Source organism: Rana temporaria, chromosome 9, assembly GCF_905171775.1.
Source record: "Rana temporaria chromosome 9, aRanTem1.1, whole genome shotgun sequence".
Classification (NCBI taxonomy): domain Eukaryota; kingdom Metazoa; phylum Chordata; class Amphibia; order Anura; family Ranidae; genus Rana; species Rana temporaria.
Window position 1 is genome coordinate 88873227 of NC_053497.1, and position 19991 is coordinate 88893217.

Below are 19991 nucleotides of genomic sequence, written 5' to 3' on the forward strand. Positions count from 1 at the left end.
TACTTCCTGACCTATTAACACATAAGTATATGAGAGAAAATCTCTCCAAAGTGAAGAAAATCTTTACTTAGGCCTGCTTCACACCTATGCATTTTTTAGTGAGTTTTCAGTTTTGCAGAAACAAACTACAGTATATTTAAAATGGTTTCCTATGGATCACGTTCACATATGTGCATTTTTAGGGCCAGGGACTTTTTTTCTGGTTTTTGGTTCCACAGACTCCAATGTATCAAAAATGTGTACTGAAAAATGCTAAATGCACCCGGAGTATTTGTGAACCAGGCCTAATGCCACGTACACATAATAATTTTTCGGCTTGTAAAAAACAAAGTTTTTTTAAAAATGTAATTTAAAATGATTGTGTGTGGGCTTCAGAGCATCTTTCGGGCTCTGAAAAACGACAAAAAAAAATTCGAACATGCTCTATTTTTTAACGACATTTTTTAACGACATTTTAACGACATTTTAAACTATGTCGTTTTTCGGGTTGTAAAAAATGATCGTGTGTGGGCTTTAACGACGTGAAAAACCCGTGCATGCTGAGAAGCAAGTTATGAGACGGGAGCGCTTGTTCTGGTAAAACTACCGTTCGTCACTGCGCTTTGGTAGAGCATTTTTTTTTCGCGATCGTGTGTGGGCAACGTTGTTTTAATGATGAAGTTGGATGAAACTTCGTTTTTTCTAGAGGCTGAAAAACATTGTTTTTTACAAGCCGAAAAATGATTGTGTGTACGCGTCATAAGTTGTCACCCCCAACAAGTGTCCCCATTGGAATAATTCTCTATTCCCATTTCGTGACAATTCAAAATTTCTGATTAGTAGTTAGTGTGAAAGACAGCAAGTGTCTCCTGCAAGTGTTCTTAGATCACCAGATCCCTGACAAAAGTAAGACGGGTGTACCACAGCAATGCCTGGATGAAAAATTGTAGCTCTGAGCAGGTTGACTGTGCTCCCTTTATGTGTGCCAAGGCTTAATTTTTCATAGTAGAACAAACAATGTTTATAATTTATTATACGCACAGTGTATTGTTAGTTGATGTTTCCTTATGATGTGTGAGATTTCTCATTTTCTTGGTTGCTTTTATTATTTATTATGAGTACAATTTATTTTCAGGTAATGTTTCTCTCTGGTAGGATTTTTGTTTTCCCCAGTGGTATTTTTTTTTTTTTTAATTTTTGCTATTTGTACAGTTTATTATCGGTTAACCTTTCTCTATCAAGAGTGTGTCTCCTCTGATGTTTTCAGGCATGCTGTTTATCTAAGATGTCAAGCTTTATTTTAATTTTAAATGGATTGTACCTTTAACCACTTGCCTGCTAAACAAAAACAAAAAACACTTGCCTGCTGGGCACTTAAACCCCCCTCCTGCCCAGACTAATTTTCTGCTTTCAGTGTTCTCACACTTTGAATGACAATTACTTGGTCATGTAATATTGTACCCAAATTAATTGTTTGTAATTTTTTTCATACAAATAGAGCTTTCTTTTGGTGGTATTTGATCACCTCTGGGTTTTTTTATTTTATGCGCTATAAATGAGAAAAGATGAAACATTTAAAATAAAACACATTTTTCTTAGTTTATGTGATAACATTTTGCAAATTAATAATTTTTCCTCATCAATTTTGGCCACAATTTATACTGCAACATATCTGTGTTAAAAATAACCCAAATTAGTGGCCAATTATTTGGCATGTGTGAAAGTTAGAGAGTCTACAAGCTGTGGTGCAAATCATAAAAAATTGATCACACCTGATGTACTGGTGGCATATCTCATTTCTTGCAACCCGAACAAGCCAGGAAAGTACAAATACCCCCTAAATTACCCCTTTTTTGAAAGTAGACATTCCAAGGTGTTTAGTAAGATGCATGGTGAGGTTTTTGATGTTGTCATTTTTTCCCACAATTCTTTGCAAAATGAAGATTTTTCTTCCACAAAATTGTAATTGTAATAGGTTATGTCTCTCATATGGCATGTGTATATCACAAATGACACCCCAAAATACATTATGCTACTCCTCCTGAGTATGGCAATACCACATGTGTTGGACTTTTTTTACAGCCTAGCCACATAGAGAGGCCCAACATGCAAATAACACCATCAGGTGTTCTAGGGATACATAGCATGCACATACCAAGAATTGCACCCCAAAATACATTCTGCTGAGCAAAGGGTAAACAAAAGATTACCTGTGGTTTTATTAGCGCAGTTGTCCACAGGAGGATAGAACCGGTACAGGCAGCAGGCAGGGACTTGGTCAGTAAAAGTGAACGCAATTGTCCAGGCAACAGGCAAGAATACTGTCCATAGTCAGTAAAGGGTATCAGGCAGGGATACAGTCCAGGGTCAGTGCAGGCAGATATTGTCAGCAGTGCCAAAATATTGGTCCTGGTAGTAGGCAGGTCCATGTGGTGTGGTCAGTTCATGCGACAGGTAGAGGCATGATGGCATAGGCCCTACAGGCAGCAGGCAGAAGTATGACCTCGTTCAGGACAGAATGGGGACAGGGGTAGAGGCTTCTCCCACACAAATCTCTTTAAAGCCTCCGAGTCTCCAGACCCTAATCTAGAAATAAGAAAACAAAAACTTTTTTTTTCTTCATTCAGAAAAATAATTCTGGAGCCCCTCACATATGTGAGACCCCTGTGTTATGAATATCACTAGTCCAGTGGCAGGGTACAAGATCAGTCCAAGAGGCAGGCAAAAAGCATGGTCAAATAGTCCAGAGTCAGTTCCAGATCAGGCAGAGGTATGTACAGAATTGGTAGGCAGAAGTGTGGTTGAATAATAAGCCAGGGTCAGTTCCAGATCAGGCAGAGGCATTTACAGAATTTGTAGGCAAAAGCGTGGTCGAATTACAAGCCAGGGTCAGTTAAAATACAGGCAGAGGTATAAACAGAATCGGCAGGCAGAAGCGTGGTCGAATAACAAACCAGGGTCAGTTACAGAGCAAGCAGAGGCATAAGGGGTGTGAAGGTAAATGGAAGGAAGTGAGGGTTATGTTTACCATACTTCACTAATAATTTAGTGAAGTGTGGTACCGGCGGAAACAGTCAACTATGCTGAGGCCTGGTTGGGAAGGACATTGGGTGCAATGATAAGTGGTGTCTCTTCTCACTCCTCCTTTGGTGCACACCCGGCATTTTTTCTGACATTTTTGGCCTGTTGGTCTGGGAAGGATTTTATCGGGAAAGTGGCGTTCGGATAGTCTGCTAATCACATCGGATCGAATGTTTTCTGGTGGGCTGTTCGGGAATATAAAGGCAGTGTTGATTTCCTCCTGGTAGCCAAGGAAGGGTTTGGGGCTTTCAGTGGAGTTACAATAGATTATATAGGTGTTGTATTTGGCCAAATTTAACAAGTAAATTGAAACTTTTTTTATACCTCTGGTATGTTCGTCTTGTGGCAAGGTAGGGTTCGAGCATTCGAACATATTGTATTCGTGGATATATGGTGGCTTTTGGATTGGGCCATTCCTCCTGGTGATCTCAATGAATGTATTGTTGTGGATCGAAGAAAGCATGTAGGCATCCCTTCTGTCCCTCCACTTCACAGCAATAAGCTTTTATAAAGCATATCGAAATCTGGGTCATTTTGGAGAGGGTATCATCATTATAGTGTAGGAATCTCATAATAGTGAGAAATTTGGTTCTGGGCATTACTGAGGAAAAGATGGACATGTGGTAGATGGGGCGGGATGTCCAATATTAACGTAATTCATTTTTTTTGTTTAGTCCCATACAGAATGTGAGGCCCATTTTTTTTTTTAAACTCCTCCACTGTTAGGGCTCTCCACTCGCAGGGACGGCATAATGGGACGTTGGGTTACTTGTTATGAATTGTTGTGCATACAGGTTGCACTGGGCCACAATTGATGCAAGCATGTCCTCAGTAAAAATTTTATGAAAAAAGTCTATCGGGGAAAATATTTCTTTGTCCACCTGGACTCCTGGCTGGGCAGTGAAAGAGGAAACGTTAGCTTCTCCTGAATTAGGAGGAAGCCACGAGGGGTTCTAAAGGGAATAGGAAAGGCTGGCATGGGACCTAACCCTTTGGGACTGAGGTGACACCCCACTGGTACGTGGCCTTTCTTGCCGAGGTACTGCATTGCTGGTGGATGGCACTGCGGTGCTGGTGGATGGCACTGCCTCCTCACCAGAATGGCTTTGTCTGGTGGGTGGGATCTCATCCTCCTCTGAGGCTGTCAGTGTTCCACTGCTTAGGACAGGCTTGTAGTCAACGTCAGACTCTGACAGGTGGCACTGATGACAGATGGCACTGACAGGTGGCAATGATGACAGAAGGCACTGACAGATGGGACTGGCAGATGGCACTGGCAGGTGCCACTTTTGGCGCTGTATATTGTGTTTTTTTACTCACAATCGCTGAAGCTGCAGCACAGAAGCTCTCCCTCCTCACACGCTGTCTCTGTGTGAGGAGGGAGAGCTGACAATGAGAGATGATCTCATATGTTTACATTTGAGATCATCTCTCATTGGACACGAAGATCAAGTGCTAAATAGCTGCTGTGATTGGCCATTTAGCATTATCTGTGATTGGCTGTGTCCAAGGGATTTTCCCCAATGCGTGCCTGTGGGGGCGTGCGGGGAACGAGTAAACAGGAGGACGTCCAGGGACGGCAATTGATCGCCGCGTTGTAGACATCTTTCGATTACAGCTCGGGCGCAAAGTGGTTATAGTAAACCATGCATTTTTTCCTATTCCATAGGAGCAGTACCTATACATAGAGGATGCTGTCAGCCTTGTAACTCTCACTTTAAAGTGGAAGTAAATCCTTCTATCGTTTTCAGCCAAGGAAGCTGCCATCTTGTCCTTTGTTTGATCTTCAACTGCCATGATGCTGCAAATGTGATCAGTTATGATGCCAGTCATTGGATGGTTTGACAGACTGGTTGAGAGCACAACCAATGTGACAGTTACATTCCTGGCACGTGCTAGAAATTTAACTGTTTTTTGAAACTCAATTGATGGGATAACTTCCACTTTAATGTAATTGTAAAGACTAGTTTTTAAAAAAAAATAACAAACATGGTATACTTACCTCTTCTGTGCAGTTGGTTTTGCACAGAGCAGCCTGGATCCTCCTCTTCTTAGGTCCCTCTTCGCTGCTTCTGGCCCCTTCCTCCTGTTCAGTGCCCCCACAGCCAGCAGCTTTCTTTGGAGGCACCCGAGCTGAGTCACAGCTCTGTGTGTCCATTCTTCAGACACAGAGCCCCACCCCCTCAACCCTGATTGGCTAACTAACTTTTATTGGCAGCCAATCGGGAGCCAATGGCGCTGCTGCTGTGTCTCAGCCAATCAGGAGGGGAGTCCTGGACTCGTGTACATCACTGGAGAAAGATGGGGCTCAGGTAAGTAATTAGGGGGTTCTGGGGATGCTGCTACACACAGGTTTTTGTTATCTTTATGCATTAATATGAAAAACCTTCTGCCTTTACAACTCCTTTAATATCCCAGTTCACTAGCCTGGAAATCAGAATCTAAAGTTGAGTCTAGCTGAGGTTTTTCTATTGGCTGAGGTCAAGAATAGCTTACTCCTGCCAATGAGTATTGAATGTATGAAGGACGTCAAAATCAAAGACAAAATAAGTAAAATTTTTACATTAAGTTTTCATAGTCTAGGTATTGCTAAATAGCTGCTACAAAAAGAGGAAGCAATAAAGAGCAAGTAGCAGCCTCTATCCATCAATATTGTTAGAAAGTATGGTAAGAGCAGGGCTTTTTTTCAGCTGGAACTTGGTGGAACTCAGTTCCACCACCTCTGGCTCAGGCCCTCTGTTCCTTACTGACCACTATTTCTTGAAAAGACAAAAGTCCGGCTTCTATGCTTACAAGTGACAGTTCGTTCCTCAACGGCTCCCACAGATGAGATCTCCTGAGTGGCTCCCACTGAGTGAAGGATGGGGAAACGGGAGATGCAGGTACAGGGAATGCATCGCAAATGCCAACATCACCACTGGATGATCTCCCAGCAAGTGAGAGAGCTGGAGCCAACTACAGTATGTGGGGCCGTACTAGAGCTGGCTGGGTTCTTCAGCTTAATACAGCAACAAAAATAAGACATGTGGAAGATGGTGGAGCTTTTAAGGATTTGGGGAGAAGATGCTTGCAGAGGTCAGAGCTGAAGAGGGTTTAATTCGAGATATGATGGGGGATGCAGAGGTAAGCAGCTGACACTCTGTATGCAGCACACCCCTGAACTCTGCACTATTTACGTAGCACACCCTGAACTCTGCAGTTTGTGTGTAACCCCTTCCCTGAATTCTGGGGGTTACTGTACCCTATTTCCAGGAAAAAAAGCCCTGTGTAAGAGGAATGGCAAAGTTTATTTTGGGTTTCCCCAATTAGCCTAAGATGCAGAGTACCCATCCTTGAGCTAGTCTTCTATGGTATGAAATAGTCCATATAATGTGTATGGTCTTATATAGCATTTAATCTACCATGCTATATACACAACCACTGAATATGGATTGTAGTTAAGGGAATATCAATTTATACATTTGTAAGCGTTGTGTCTATATATGCTGATTTTTTTTTATGTTAAACATGTTTTTTTTTTTATATTTGCAGCCTGACTTCACAAAACACAGAAGAATGGAAAAGAAGCGAGCAATTTCTTGCTTACTATTCTTACTCCTAATGGATGGGTGCAGACTAGAACATGTAAAGAGTAAGTCAAACATGTTTCTGTTTTGCAGCAATAGAAGACACAAATGTATGTTCAGGTAGCATGAAAGCCCAACAACCTTAAATGTATATTTTTTTTCAGGTACAGCAGGCAAGAGTTAGAGCCTCTGTTAGTTTGTGGAGATTTCCTCTCACTGCCTGCTCTGATAGGAAGTGATGTCAAATTTCTCCAAGTGGGACACAGACAAAAGCAAAAATTTATTTTCTGAACCATAAAGTATGTGACACAGGATCTCAGTCATAACCATGAGTTTTATGCAACATATGATTAGACACTGGCAAATAAAGCTGCAGGGATATCCACTTTAGCACTTCCATCTGAGCACCACAAACCATAAATGCTATTTAATTTGTTTTTAATATCCAACCAAACTCGCCCATCCATCCATCCATCCATCCATCCATGTCTCAATGCTTTATTCTGCTGAGGAATCATTTTGAAAAACACCCCCTGGCATTTCTGGCAGTGGCCACCTAGAGTAAGGGCAGATGATTCCTGTATCATTTACTTCCTGGAATCCATTTTCCCTTAGCTCAGGGATAGGCTGAGCTTAGAACCCTCCCTACATGGAAACCAGGAAGTAACGAAAGAAATGTAAAAAAAGGTTTAAAACAAGTAAATATGATATACTTCCCTATCTATTTACTAATGCTAGCAGCATAACGATTAAAAAAAGGTCAATGTTGATTGGGAGAGTGAAGTTCTGCTTTGAGTAATTGATGTTTACTGTCCTTAATGTTTTACTGAGGTTGTGTAATGCTCAATAGCCACTGTAGCTTTCATGTGCAGCTTTCCAGATCAGTTGCTCCTTGGGTGAACCTTGGGAGACTGCACTTGGACCCCACGTGAAAGAATATGTGGGGCTGGCCTGTAATGCTACTTCAGACACTGTATCCCGCGTAATTCAACTTGGCATGCATCTTGTGAGTTAGCTATACAGGTCCAAGGCCATGGTCTAAGAGCAGGTAGAATCCCATGTAGGTAGTATGCCCATCCAGGAGGGAAAATCCAGGATGGGGTCTTCTCTCTTTAATCCTGCTCCCTGACTGTAGAACATCTGTAATATTAAGTGGGGCTTAGCCCCTTTAAAACTGGTCTATAGTGTGCTCTGTGTCACGGAGTGCAGGCTGTGACATATAACAGTAAGTTTCAGCCATGGAGCAAGAGAGCCTGTCTGTTTAAATTTGACACAATTTTGGGGCCCTCTTTGTTGCAGATCCTTTGCATTGTGGCCTTTTGTGGGGCTTCATATTCCAGGCATACTGCATGTGCCAATGCCAGGGCTTCCTCTGGGTAAAGGATGAGCTGAACACCCCCCTTTCGGTTCGTACCAGAACTTGTGAACAGGCAAAAAACAGGCAAAAAATTCAGACGAACCATAAAAAGTGTTTGGGGACCTGCATCCTGCCCTAGGGGACACGTATCAATGCAAAAAAGTTTTAAAAATGGCCGTTTTTTCGGGAGCAGTAATTCCTTTAAATTTCGTGCCTGGGGGGTGTCTATATTATGCCTGTAAAGTGGCACATTTTCCCCTTGTTTAGAACATTACCACAGTAAAATTACATTTCTAGATCTCTGTAATGCCGCGTACACACGATCAGTTCGTCTGATGAAAACGGTCTGATGGACCGTTTTCATGAGACGAACCGATCGTGTGTGGGCCCCATCAGTTTTTTGTCCATCAGTCAAAAAACTAGGAACTTGTTTTAAAATGATCTGATGGTTAAAAAAACGACGTCTGTTAAAAATCCACACAAGCTCAGAATCAAGTCGACGCATGCTCGGAAGCATTGAACTTCATTTTTCACAGCACGTCGTTGTGTTTTACGTCACCGCATTCGACACGATCAGATTTTTAACCGATGGTGTGTAGGCACGACTGATCATCAGTCAGCTTCATCGGATATCTGATGAAAAAATCCATCAGACCGTTTTTATCAGATGAACTGATCGTGTGTACAGGGCATAACTCAAAACTGGTAACCTATAGACATTTTTAGACGTCGCTTATGGATATTTTTAAGGGTCAAAGTTTGTATAATTTTTGAAGCAAAGCCAAAGTAAAGCAAAGTAAAAGCAAGGTGTAAACAGGACTGTAAGCTAACAATTTTATTTAGTGACCGGAGCTTTGACTAGTGTTCAGAGAGCTTTAAAAAAGCCTGTCTGAAGCTTTGTTTTAAACTAGCCGTGTGTTAAAGCCCAAGCAAGTATAAATGAGCCCTAAAGTGTTTGAAATGAACTTTGGACAGACTCAATGAATATTTAGATATAGTTCAGCTGGATAAACAACTCTAATGCCGCTGAAATAAAAATTGCAATGCTATACACTCTATTGTACCCTATATAACTATTGCTTATATGTATTGATTAGTAAATTCCTATAATCAGCTAGTCTATCAGATTATACTAGGCCTAATGATATAATGTTAGGTATGAAGACAGACACATTTGCTTAAATAATGTTACATTTATTTCCCAAGAAAATAGGAATATAACAAACTAAACAGATGATATTTACAACATATAACAGCAATCATCAAAAATACTTATCGCCTCCTCTAGGTAAACTCCTCGCTGGCTGAGCTCAGATGTTAACTAGAGGGCTAAGCCTCATGGCTTAGGCCCAATGCAGGATTCCATGAGGCTCTCAAGACGGCAGAGAGACAGCCTTGTGGCAAAGGCCTTGCAGCGAAAGAGAAAGAGCTCTCTGTTGAAAACCCTTTTTGCAAAACTCAGTCACACATTAATCCAAACCCCCCCATTGCCAGCCCCATTTGCTTTTGGACCAATCATAGTGTTCACAGGGCAATCCTCCTCAATAAATTATATTACTGACTGTCCTGATGTACTTGGTCTCTGGGGGCAATATTGCCCATATCATCTCCAGGCGCCCTGGGTCGTCTTTTTCATCAACCATTGTTTTCTTTGAAGCTGGAGCCAAGCCCTCTTGCTATGCAGATTCTGCTTGGGGCCACATTCCTCTGTACCTTTTAAAACCATGGAACTGCACGTATCAGCCTGAAGAATCTTGGGAATAGGAACCAGATATGTAGAACCTCCAGAAATATTATATTAACTCATGTTGCCTTCCAACACCCGCGTACACATGGTCGGAAATTCCGACAAGAAAAGTTCGATGTGAGCTTTTGGTCAGAAATTCCGACCGTGTTTAGGCCCCATCGGACCTTTTCTGTCGGAATTTTCAAAATCAAAAATTTGAGAAAAATAATTAAATGTTGAGCCGGTGACAATTTGAAATATTCAGGTGACTTTCTGTGACATCTTCAAAATCAAAAATTCAGGTGACTGTCCATGCTCCCCTCCTGGGTCCCCACTCACCAGATGGAAATGGTATATGTGCCTGTTTTTAGGTAGCGATGTCCGTCTCTTGTGCTTGTGGAATCTTGTGCATGTTTGATCCTAGTGGGGATCATATTTTCTGGTAAGCAGCTTGTTTGTCTGCACATGCACCTAGGTGGAAGTGAAGCGGTGGATAAATTGGGATTTCTTTACACATAATATCCTAAGGGCACCTTCTTTTGCACCTAATAAGACTTTTTGGACTTTTATCACATCTCCTGTCTTGATCCAACTTTATTTGTGTATCGTTTTCATCATAATCATGTAATGGGCACATATGAATATTTTTTTGTCAGAAGCATTGTTGTTTGCTCAGGACAATTAACATTGCACTTTGCACTTTATATAGTTGAATTGGTTTATAAAATATTGTGTGATTCAATTTTTTGCACAATTGATTTTGCACTGTTAAAGTTTTGCAGCATAAAACAAAAGTTGATTTTTATATCTTTTGAGATAACGCACATTTATATTATTTTCTGTGTCTATGTAGTTAAGTATTCAACTACTTTTTTGTGCAGCAGTCTTGTTGTTTACAGCCAAGTGCGAGTCACAACATTTTTTTTTTAACTATAATACCAGTCCAGATAGAGGATATTTTCACTTGGGCTATATTGGATACAGGAGCACAAGTAACCCAGTTATATTGAGAATTCTACGATAAACACCTTAAGTAATTGCTCTACAAAAGTTGGCAGACCTAGAGATCTGGGGTATTGGAACTCAGAAGTTAACTTTCAATGGGTACTTGCTGATTAAGTATACAATCGATTTTTTGAAAATTAGGCAGAGACATCTGACAACCTAGCTGTGGTGTGCCCACATGGGGCTAAAAAGAACTCCCTCCTAGGGATGAATATTGTGTGGAGACCACTCGCTCCCCTCGCAGCAAAAAGTGACGCAGCAAAAATCAACCTCAAGCTACAACAAGCGTATCAGCGCATAGTACAGGAGCAGAAGGCCCCAGCTAAAGGAGCGGGGAAGTTATTGCAACTGGAAATACTGCAACTGGGGGAAATAGTATTTTTATGAGCTACAGTCAAGTTAACCTGGAGCAAGCCAGGGCCCTTTGTTGTCCAGATGCTGGGCTGACCTAACCCTTAAAGTTAAGGCAAACAGAGACTACAACAAAGCCATGGGAGCATTCCTGTCAGTGTTTGCAACACCACTGAGTCTCCAGTGAAATTGCGGGCCTGAATGTTGACAAGTGAATTCAGCTACTCCAGTTTCACCATCTGATCTGGTGGGGGAGCAGCAAATCTAGTCACAGAATACCCTGGTTCCACCTGAATGGAGAGAAAGAGCTAAAGTCTAATTCTTGAGATGGTGAGAGACGATCTTTAAAACGACTTTGATGTGAGGTGTGCAAAAACTGTCCAACACAGAATTCATTACTGGCAGGGCCGATCCTAGGGTCACAGACGCCTGGGTGCAGAAATATTTCTGTCGCCCCCGCATGGGCGTGGTCATCTTACAAACTCCTCCCCTCTACACGTTTCGATGGCAATGACTCAAACACAGAGATGCTCCCCTAAGAAGTCTTGGTTACCCTGGAATCCTCCCATGATCTTTTAACAATAAAGAAAATACAGGAAGAGCGTACATTAATGAGACCTGGATGGGAGTCTCTCTGATGCACACAGAGAGGGCTTCTGTTAGAGAGTCTGTTATGCTGCTTACACACGATCATTTTTTGGGTTGTAAAAAACAACGTTTTTCAGGCTCTAGAAAAAACAAAGTTTTTTTCAACTTCATCATTAAAAAAAAATGCGCTAGCAAAGCGCGGTGACGTACAACACGTACGGCGCCACTATAAAGGGGAAGTTTCATTCGGATGACACCAACCTTTGGGCTGCTTTAGCTGATTTTGTGTTAGTAAAAGACGATTCGCGCTTTTCTGTCTGTTACAGTGTGATGAATGTGCTTACTCCATTACGAACGGTAGTTTTACCAGAACGAGCGCTCCCGTCTCATAACTTGCTTCTGAGCATGTGTGGGTTTTTCACGTCGTTAAAGCCCACACACGATCATTTTTTACAACCCAAAAAACAACATTATTTAAATCTTTGTGAAAAAATAGAGCATGTTCGAAAAAATTTGCCCGTTTTTCAGAACCCGAAAAATGCTCTGAAGCCCACACACGATCATTTTAAATTACATGAATTTTTCCCCCATTAGTACAGACCACCCCCCTGCAAACCACCCCCCCATTAGTACAGACCACTCCCCCTCCGCTCCATTAGTACAGACTCCCCCATTAGTACAGACCACCCCCCTCCATTAGTACAGACCGCCCCCTCCGCTCTATTAGTACAGACCCCCCCATTAGTACAGACCACCCCCTCCATTAGTACAGACCACCCCCCTCTGCTCCATTAGTACAGACCACCCCCCTACATTAGTACAGACCACCCCCCTCCATTAGTACAGACCACCTCCCTCCATCAGTACAGACCCCCTTCCACTCCATTAGTACAGATCCCCCTCTATTAGTACAGACCGCCCCCCCCCCTCCATTAGTACAGATCACCCCCCTTCATTAGTACAGACCCCCCCAAAAACAAACCCCACCTGGGCGGCAGCTGGAGAGAAGAGGACAGTGTGCAGCCGCGCCGCCAGGGTGGAGAAGATCATGACAGAGGAGAACAAATGCACGCTGCATGGCACGGACCGCCCCGCCCGCTCCACGGTGCAGCAGAGTAATGCAGCAGTCAGTACACCTCAGCAGAAATCACCAGAAAAATGTGGCTTATAGAACATGGCCGCCAGTGAGAAAAGAAATACAGCATGGACACCAACCTGGGCGTCGACAGCATGGAGCAAGACACACAGGAAAGCAGAATCTCTTATGCAGCTTTATATATTGTGCAAGTAAAGAAATACAGCATGGACACGCCAAACATGGCTGCCGACAGCATGGAGCAAGACACACAGAAAAACAGAATCTCTTATGCGGCTTTATACATTGTGCAAGTAAAGAAATACAGCATGGATACACCAAACATGGCCGCCGACAGCATGGAGCAGGACACACAGGTAAACAGAATCTCTTATGCAGCCTAAACACTGATTTAGTGACTTATGGTTCCCCAAGAGAAGCTCCCCAGAGGAAACCCTGCCCAGCAGCTAGCTCAGAGAGCCTAGGAGGAGGAGGGGGAGGGGAGAAGGGGGATAAGGCCCTTTACTCACCTCTCCAAGGATGCCTAGCTCTGTCTTCTTGCTAAAGAAAGGTAGTAGCTACTTACCCTTCCTGTGAGTTTATGCTGGAAGCATCCTGGACAGTGCATCTTCCGCATGGTAACGGAGATGACTGTCGGCCAGGCTACTGCGACTCGGCCCTGTAGACCGGTCCTTATGGAAGCCCTGGAGCGTATAGCTCACCGGCCACCCCGTAGAGCGACGGTTATGTCGTGGACGACCCAGCGCGCAGCTATGGTCGGCACACGTTCGATGGGCGAAACTGGGAAGAATACAAGGATCTGGGATCCAGCCTGTTGCCCAGTCGGCAGTTGATCGAAGCACATCTACCACATGGTAACGGTGGTGGCTGTCGGCCAGGCTACTGCGACTCGGCCCTGTAGACCGGTCCGATGCAAGCCCTGGAGCGTATAGCTCCCCGGCCACCCGTAGAGCGACGGGTATGTCGTGGACGACCCAGCTCGCAGCTATGGTCGGCACACGCTCGATGGCCGAAACTGGGAAGAATACAAGGATCTGGGATCCAGCCTGTCGCCCAATCGGCAGTTGATTAAAGATTGCAGGAAAAACTTAAATAAATAAATGAATAAAAAATCCCAAAAATGAATCCAAACTAAAAGCCTCCAAGCCATGGGCCTGAAGGGAGCCATGTCTTCTCCTTAGACTAGGCAGAAAAACGGAATTGCTTGATGCAGGCTGAGGGGATATAGTCAGTGGGACTGCACCCTGGGCGGTTCTGCTTTGAAGTTAACACTTCTGCCTAGTCACTCCTGTAGCGCTCACCCCGAAGGAGCCACTGATTCGTTTGGGATCGGCTTACTGAGTTACCTTTTTGACTTGGTCTAGGGGTGATTTATGTGTGTGTGAATAAAGAGCAGGTGTCCAGACATCAATTCAGTTTTCAATGCTTTATTCCAAGGCCCAACACGGCCAACATCAACATGGCACACGACAGGGAAAGGTTGATGAGCATAGAGAAAACTTTAGTATCAGGCCCTGGATATGAAGAGAGAGAGCAAGCCTGCTCTCAGCAATGATATAGCTCAATACGTCGCCACCCCAATCAGGGTGGGTAAAGTGCCCCCGGACAGGCGGTTATCTCAGGCCTGGCAGCCGGAGCGTCACTTGCGGATCACTGGGAGGAAACAGACCCCTGCCACAGGCCTGACTCAGGGCCTCTGCCACAGGCCGGACAACTTGGGATCTGTGAAATCAATTTGAGCAAATCCTCCCAGTTAGTTCAATCAGTGTCACCCACTGACAGCTTGAGCATACCTGTCATATGGTGTGGTTACCGGATCCCCGATGGTTCATCTAGGCCTCCTGGACAACCTCTAGTTCTAGGTTCCCCCGAGCCAATCCCCCAACGCACAGCCTCCAGCTTAGGATCCTCTCAACAGAAGGCCCCTCTCAATGTCAGGATGAGGCTCTGCATGGTGCACAACCTCAGCGAAACAGGCCATGGTGGCGGGGCCCATGGATGCGCATACCCTGAAGGTACAGACGATTGGAATTTCCAACAAGAACTTTTGTTGTTGGAAAAATTGAGAACCAGCTCTCAAACATTTGTTGTCGGATATTCCGACAGCAAATGTCTGATGGAGCCTACACACAGTCGGAATATCCGACCAAAAGCTTACATCGAACATTGGGAGCAAAGGAAGAAAACCTTTTAGGCATAACCTTACTAGTAAGATTGGGGATAATCACTTGTTTTATAATGTTATAGTATTCATTTGCAATGCCATAAAGCTGTGAGGTTTTACTGTTTGCTAAAGAAGAAATTAACTCCTCGGTTTTGTTCCAAAAAAATTGTGGGAGAGAAGTCTAATTGAGAACAAGTCTGTTCCTTTCATGGTCATGATATAGTTGGGTATAGCAGATTTTGAAGGTTTCCTGAATGTCTTCTTGTGAAGTATATATAAAGAGTTGCCTTTATTGGACATTACTTTTAAATGCTGTAGTCATACTTGTGTGGTTTTGCAAATGTAGCTAGTAAGAAACTCATTCTTTTGTCCCAACTCAAATATTTTTTTTTTACTACATCAATGTTCCATTTGGCTTAAGACTGGAGAATGGCATCCAAGGGAGGCATATTATCTAAATATGTTTGTTCAGATTGTTCTGATTGTTGGTTATGCAAGTTTGGTATGAAGATGTAAATGTATCGTTTTATTCAGTGTAATTCATGAGATACATTTTTGTCTGTGCTCCGCATAGATGAGTATGTTTTCTCCAGATGGATTTCAAGAATCATCCATGGATGGTAAAAAAAAAAGCGAAAATATATAAAAGAGCCTACATAGCGTAATTATTGTTCATCCCCTTAAAAGTAATCTGTCCTAAAGCAAAAAAAGATATGTGGGAAGCCATCCACACGGTACTTTCAGGGTTTGTCATTTGCACTGAAGCTGCTTTTTGATTTAATACTGGATTTAGTTATTCAGAACAACATTGCTTATGCTGAACTCATCATTAGCTTCTAAAATTGAGATAAATATAGAGTCAACAATAACTCGTTATTTTAAGTTATAAGCATCTGCATATTAATTGTTTCCATTTACACTTAAAGGGTAGTTATATGCAAATAGCTACCTGCACAGTAGAAATACATACCATAGTTATGAAATGTAGTAGGCTAAGATTAGACTTGCATATAAACTGCCCTGGCTCTAAAAAGCAATCCACATTCAGATCACTTCTCAGAAGCTTTTGACAGATGAGCGGTAATTTTTGTTGTGGAAGCAAAACATCGTGACTGTGGCATGTAAACACCTCCATCCACTGCATTTACAGATTAAGGTGGGGAAGTTGGGTGTTCAAAAAAACTGCTCAGCCATGCTTTTTTAATTATCCCCAACTTCAAGTCTATAGGAGCCCTTCTTATCCAGGCTTTGAACATTTATTTATTAGATTCATAACACTGTGCAGTGACATAAAGCCTGATTGGCTTAGACCAGGCATGTCCAAAGTCCGGCCTGCGGGCTGGTTTTGAGCGGCCCGCCTGGTTCTCAGGTGTGCCGCGCTATCAGGAGAGATAAAGGCTGTCAGATGAGCCCGATCTCCCGATCCCCTGCCGAACTATACATCGGCACTGTAAGAAGGTCCGTCAGCCCCAAAAGTGAAAGTAAAATGCAGGGTAGTGTGCTGTGCTCTCTGTTTCCCCCTAGAGTGCAGTACCCGGCTGAATGAGGAAACTGGAAAGGTACTTGGAAGCTAGATTTGTTATAAAAGGGCTTTATACATGTGAGTGTCTGTCTGTATGTGTTTGTGTGCATGTGTCTGTGTGTGTGTGTCTGTATGTATGTGTGTGTATGTGTCTGTGTATATGTTACTTTTAATCCGGACCCCCCCCCCCCAATTCCTGTACCATCAGAACTGCTGTTTGTGATAGCAGCCAGGACTGCTTTTCCTCTGAAAAGCAATCCATGCACAGATTGCTTTTCAGAGGCATTTGACAGGCAGTAAAGCCTATACCGCAACAGTGCAGTACACACAGTTACGGGTAGTTGCAGTGCAGCACCATTCAGCCTGGGTATACCTCCAGCTGAAGCTACAGCATGTTTACACCCCCAGCTGCTGCCTCTACAGCTATAGAGGGAGAAGTTGGGGGTGGTAAAAAACGCTCAACTATGTTGTTTTACTGTCCCTCCAACCGGACATGTAAACAAGCACTTGGTACACATCTGTGTGGCTGTGTGCTGAGTGTAGGGCAGCCCATTCATTTCAATGGGCTTCCTTACCCACAAAAATGCAGGGAAAGAAGTCCCGACCTTTTTTTTTTTAATTGCACTGCACCAAAAGCACCCCTTGTTTTCCAATGTGTGGGGTCCCATTAAGAATTAACGGTACCCCTAAATAGCAGAGCATTCGTCTGTGTCGGGAACGAGCACGACATAGGCAAGAGAATTCTTGTTGGGCAGTGTATTAGTTGCTCGGACGAACACACTTAGACCGAATTTTAATGGTTCAAAGAATGTCAGGCAAAATGGTCAGCTCTCACGCATGTTCACTTCATCAAATCTGGCCCTCTTTGAAAAAAGTTTGGACACCCCTGGCTTAGACCTTTATTTTGCTTGCCTCTAGTAAGGTCACGTTGCAATAAAGCCAAGGAAGCTTCGACTTCTGTAGTGTGTTGATACTTTTATGCTGCGTACACACAATTGGACATTCCGACAACAAAACCGTGGATTTTTTTCCGACAGATGTTGGCTCAAACTTGTCTTGCATACACTTGCTCACAAAAATGCCGGAAATTCCGATCGCCAAAAACGCCGTCACGTACAACACATACAACGGCACTATAAAAGGGAAGCTCAATACCAAGTGTGCCACCCTTTGGGCTCCTTCTGCTAATCTCGTGTTAGTAGAAGTTTGGTGAGAGATGATTCGCGCTTATATGTCATCTGCTGCTGTTCCCGATCTCTCGGAGTCTCGGAAAAATCAGTTTGTCAGAACTCTGTGTGAATATCAGCAGCAAAACAACTTCATTATTCTAGCATTATAAAGAAGAAGATAATGCACTGCATTAAAAGATTTAAACATTTGCAGCGTGATGAATGTGCTATCTCCATTACGAATGCTAGTTTTACCAGACCAAGGACTTCCGTTTCATACCCGATTCAGAGCATGCATGGAATTTTGTGCGTGGGAATTGTCTACACATGCTCAAATTACGAGAACGAATTTTGTTGTCGGAAAATTTGAGAACCAGTTGTTAAAGTTCTAAAACAGCACATGGTCTTTAAAATCTAACAATTAAATGTCTTTGATATAAACTCACCCAAACATATCGATAGCAACACAATCTTGTTCACACTTTTGCTTTGCAAAAGCTTTGTAAAATCTTGCTGCACACACTGTTTGTGTACAAGCTGAAGCCTGTGTGAACAAGGCCTTACAATGCTTCCCATTCCTCTCCCCAGTCTGATTGTTTATGTATTGGAGATAACAGTACACTGGTACAGAGAAAAGTACAGAGTGGTGGTATTTAAAAATATGCATTTTTACCACCCCTTAACTGCTCCCCCTTTTGCATGCAGAGGCAGTGGTCTGGGGTGTACACATGCTGAGGTTGGAATTTTACTCCATGTTTCCCTCTTCAAAATAAAACACCTTAAGGGCTTGTTTACACCTATTTTACCCTCTGAAGAGTGGTCTGGGTTTGGATTGCTCTTTAGAGAGAGTTTGACAGGCGGTGAAGAGGCATACTCTATCCAAAATAATATGTTTTCGCTTGAGATACACTTTAAAGCTTAAGTCCAACCTTATCTTTTTGCTCACACTTGTAGAAAGTCCATTTCTATGTTAAAACTGATTACTATTTTTTCCCTGCAAACTTGCATCTCCACAATATAATATTTTGAAGATACAGCAGATATCTCAAGCCCACCTTCATTTCCTGTCTGAATGACTTTAGTCATTCATCAATTGCCTTTTCTCTCTGATTCCTCTATGGATCACTGAAGAAGCAGTGTTGTTCTTCAGTGATTTCCAGCATCCAGGGACATTTGCATGGTACATACAAAGTTATTTTGGTCTAACCTGGTTCAATGTCACCATGTAAAAATACACTGGGCCAGATTCTCGTAAAATTCACGGCGGCGTAGCGTAGGCCATTTACACTGCGCCGCTGCAAATTACTGGAGCAAGTGCCGTATTCTCCAAGCACTTGCTCCGTAATTTGCGGCGGCGTAGTGTAAATGGCCCGGCGTAAGGCTGTGTAATTCAAAGGGGGCGGCTTGTATTTAAATTAAGCTCGCCCCCGCGCCGATCAAACTGCGCATGCGCCGGGCGTAAAAATAGGCCAGTGCGCATGCTCCAGCTCACGACGGAAAACGTCAATGACGCCGACGTGAGCGTCATTGACGTAAAGTCCTATTCGCGAACGAGTTAGGAAAACTACGTAAACGACGGAAAAAGACGACGCTGACCCGACGCCATACTTAACATGGCATACGACGGACCTTCGTAAACTTACCCCTCATATAGCAGGGGCAAGTTTACACTTACGGAAACGTCATAAATTCACTGCGTCAACCGCGCTTACGTTCGGGAATCTCGCGTAAATAGCTAATTTGCATAGACGATGGGGAAAACGACGAGGCGACACCTAGCGGCGGGAAAAATATTGCATTTAAGATCTGACAGCGTAAGAGCCTTACGCCTGTCAGATCTAATGGATATCTATGCGTAACTGATTCTAAGAATCAGTCGCATAGATACCACGGCCCAGATTAGGACTTACGACGGCGCAAATGGCGTTGCGCTTTCGTAAGCCCTTTGAGAATCTGGCCCACAATGTCCAGAATTCATTTTTAAATACTTTTCTAATAGTAACATCTTACAGACTGGGCGACATAAAAAAATACTTTTATATGGAACGGTTTTACTTTTCTTTATACCCTGATCTTTAGAATTCCTTGAACATTTGCTTATTATACTGATGTAAAAAAAGCATTGCGGCCTTAGAATCTAGCGGGTTCATGTATTGAAGGGTTATTTTTTTCCTTGTAATTTTTTCCTTTAATGTTTGTAAACCAACATATCATGCCTCAGTCTAAGCTGTAGCAAGTGTAAGTCTGTGCTTTTCAGCTGCTTTCTCTTCTTCCCTGGCGTGAGACAAGAGCAGAAGCTGCCAAACCATGAAAGATTTTCTTTCAGCCCAAGTGTTTGGCGTATTGGTGGACTTCACAGTCAGAGGTGCTGACAGCTTTGGGGTTAC

At 43.1% G+C, this 19991-nt stretch overlaps 1 protein-coding gene across 2 annotated transcripts in view; it reads left to right on the forward strand.

Annotated features, from left to right (window-relative positions):
- CHRDL1 (chordin like 1) overlaps positions 1 to 19991 on the forward strand; it is a 70701-nt gene that overhangs the window by 14204 nt on the left and 36506 nt on the right. For both annotated transcript variants that reach the window (XM_040323882.1, XM_040323881.1), the window contains exon 2: positions 6592 to 6691. In XM_040323882.1, the coding sequence (XP_040179816.1) occupies positions 6592 to 6691 (100 nt within the window). The remainder of the gene's footprint in view (positions 1 to 6591; positions 6692 to 19991) is intronic.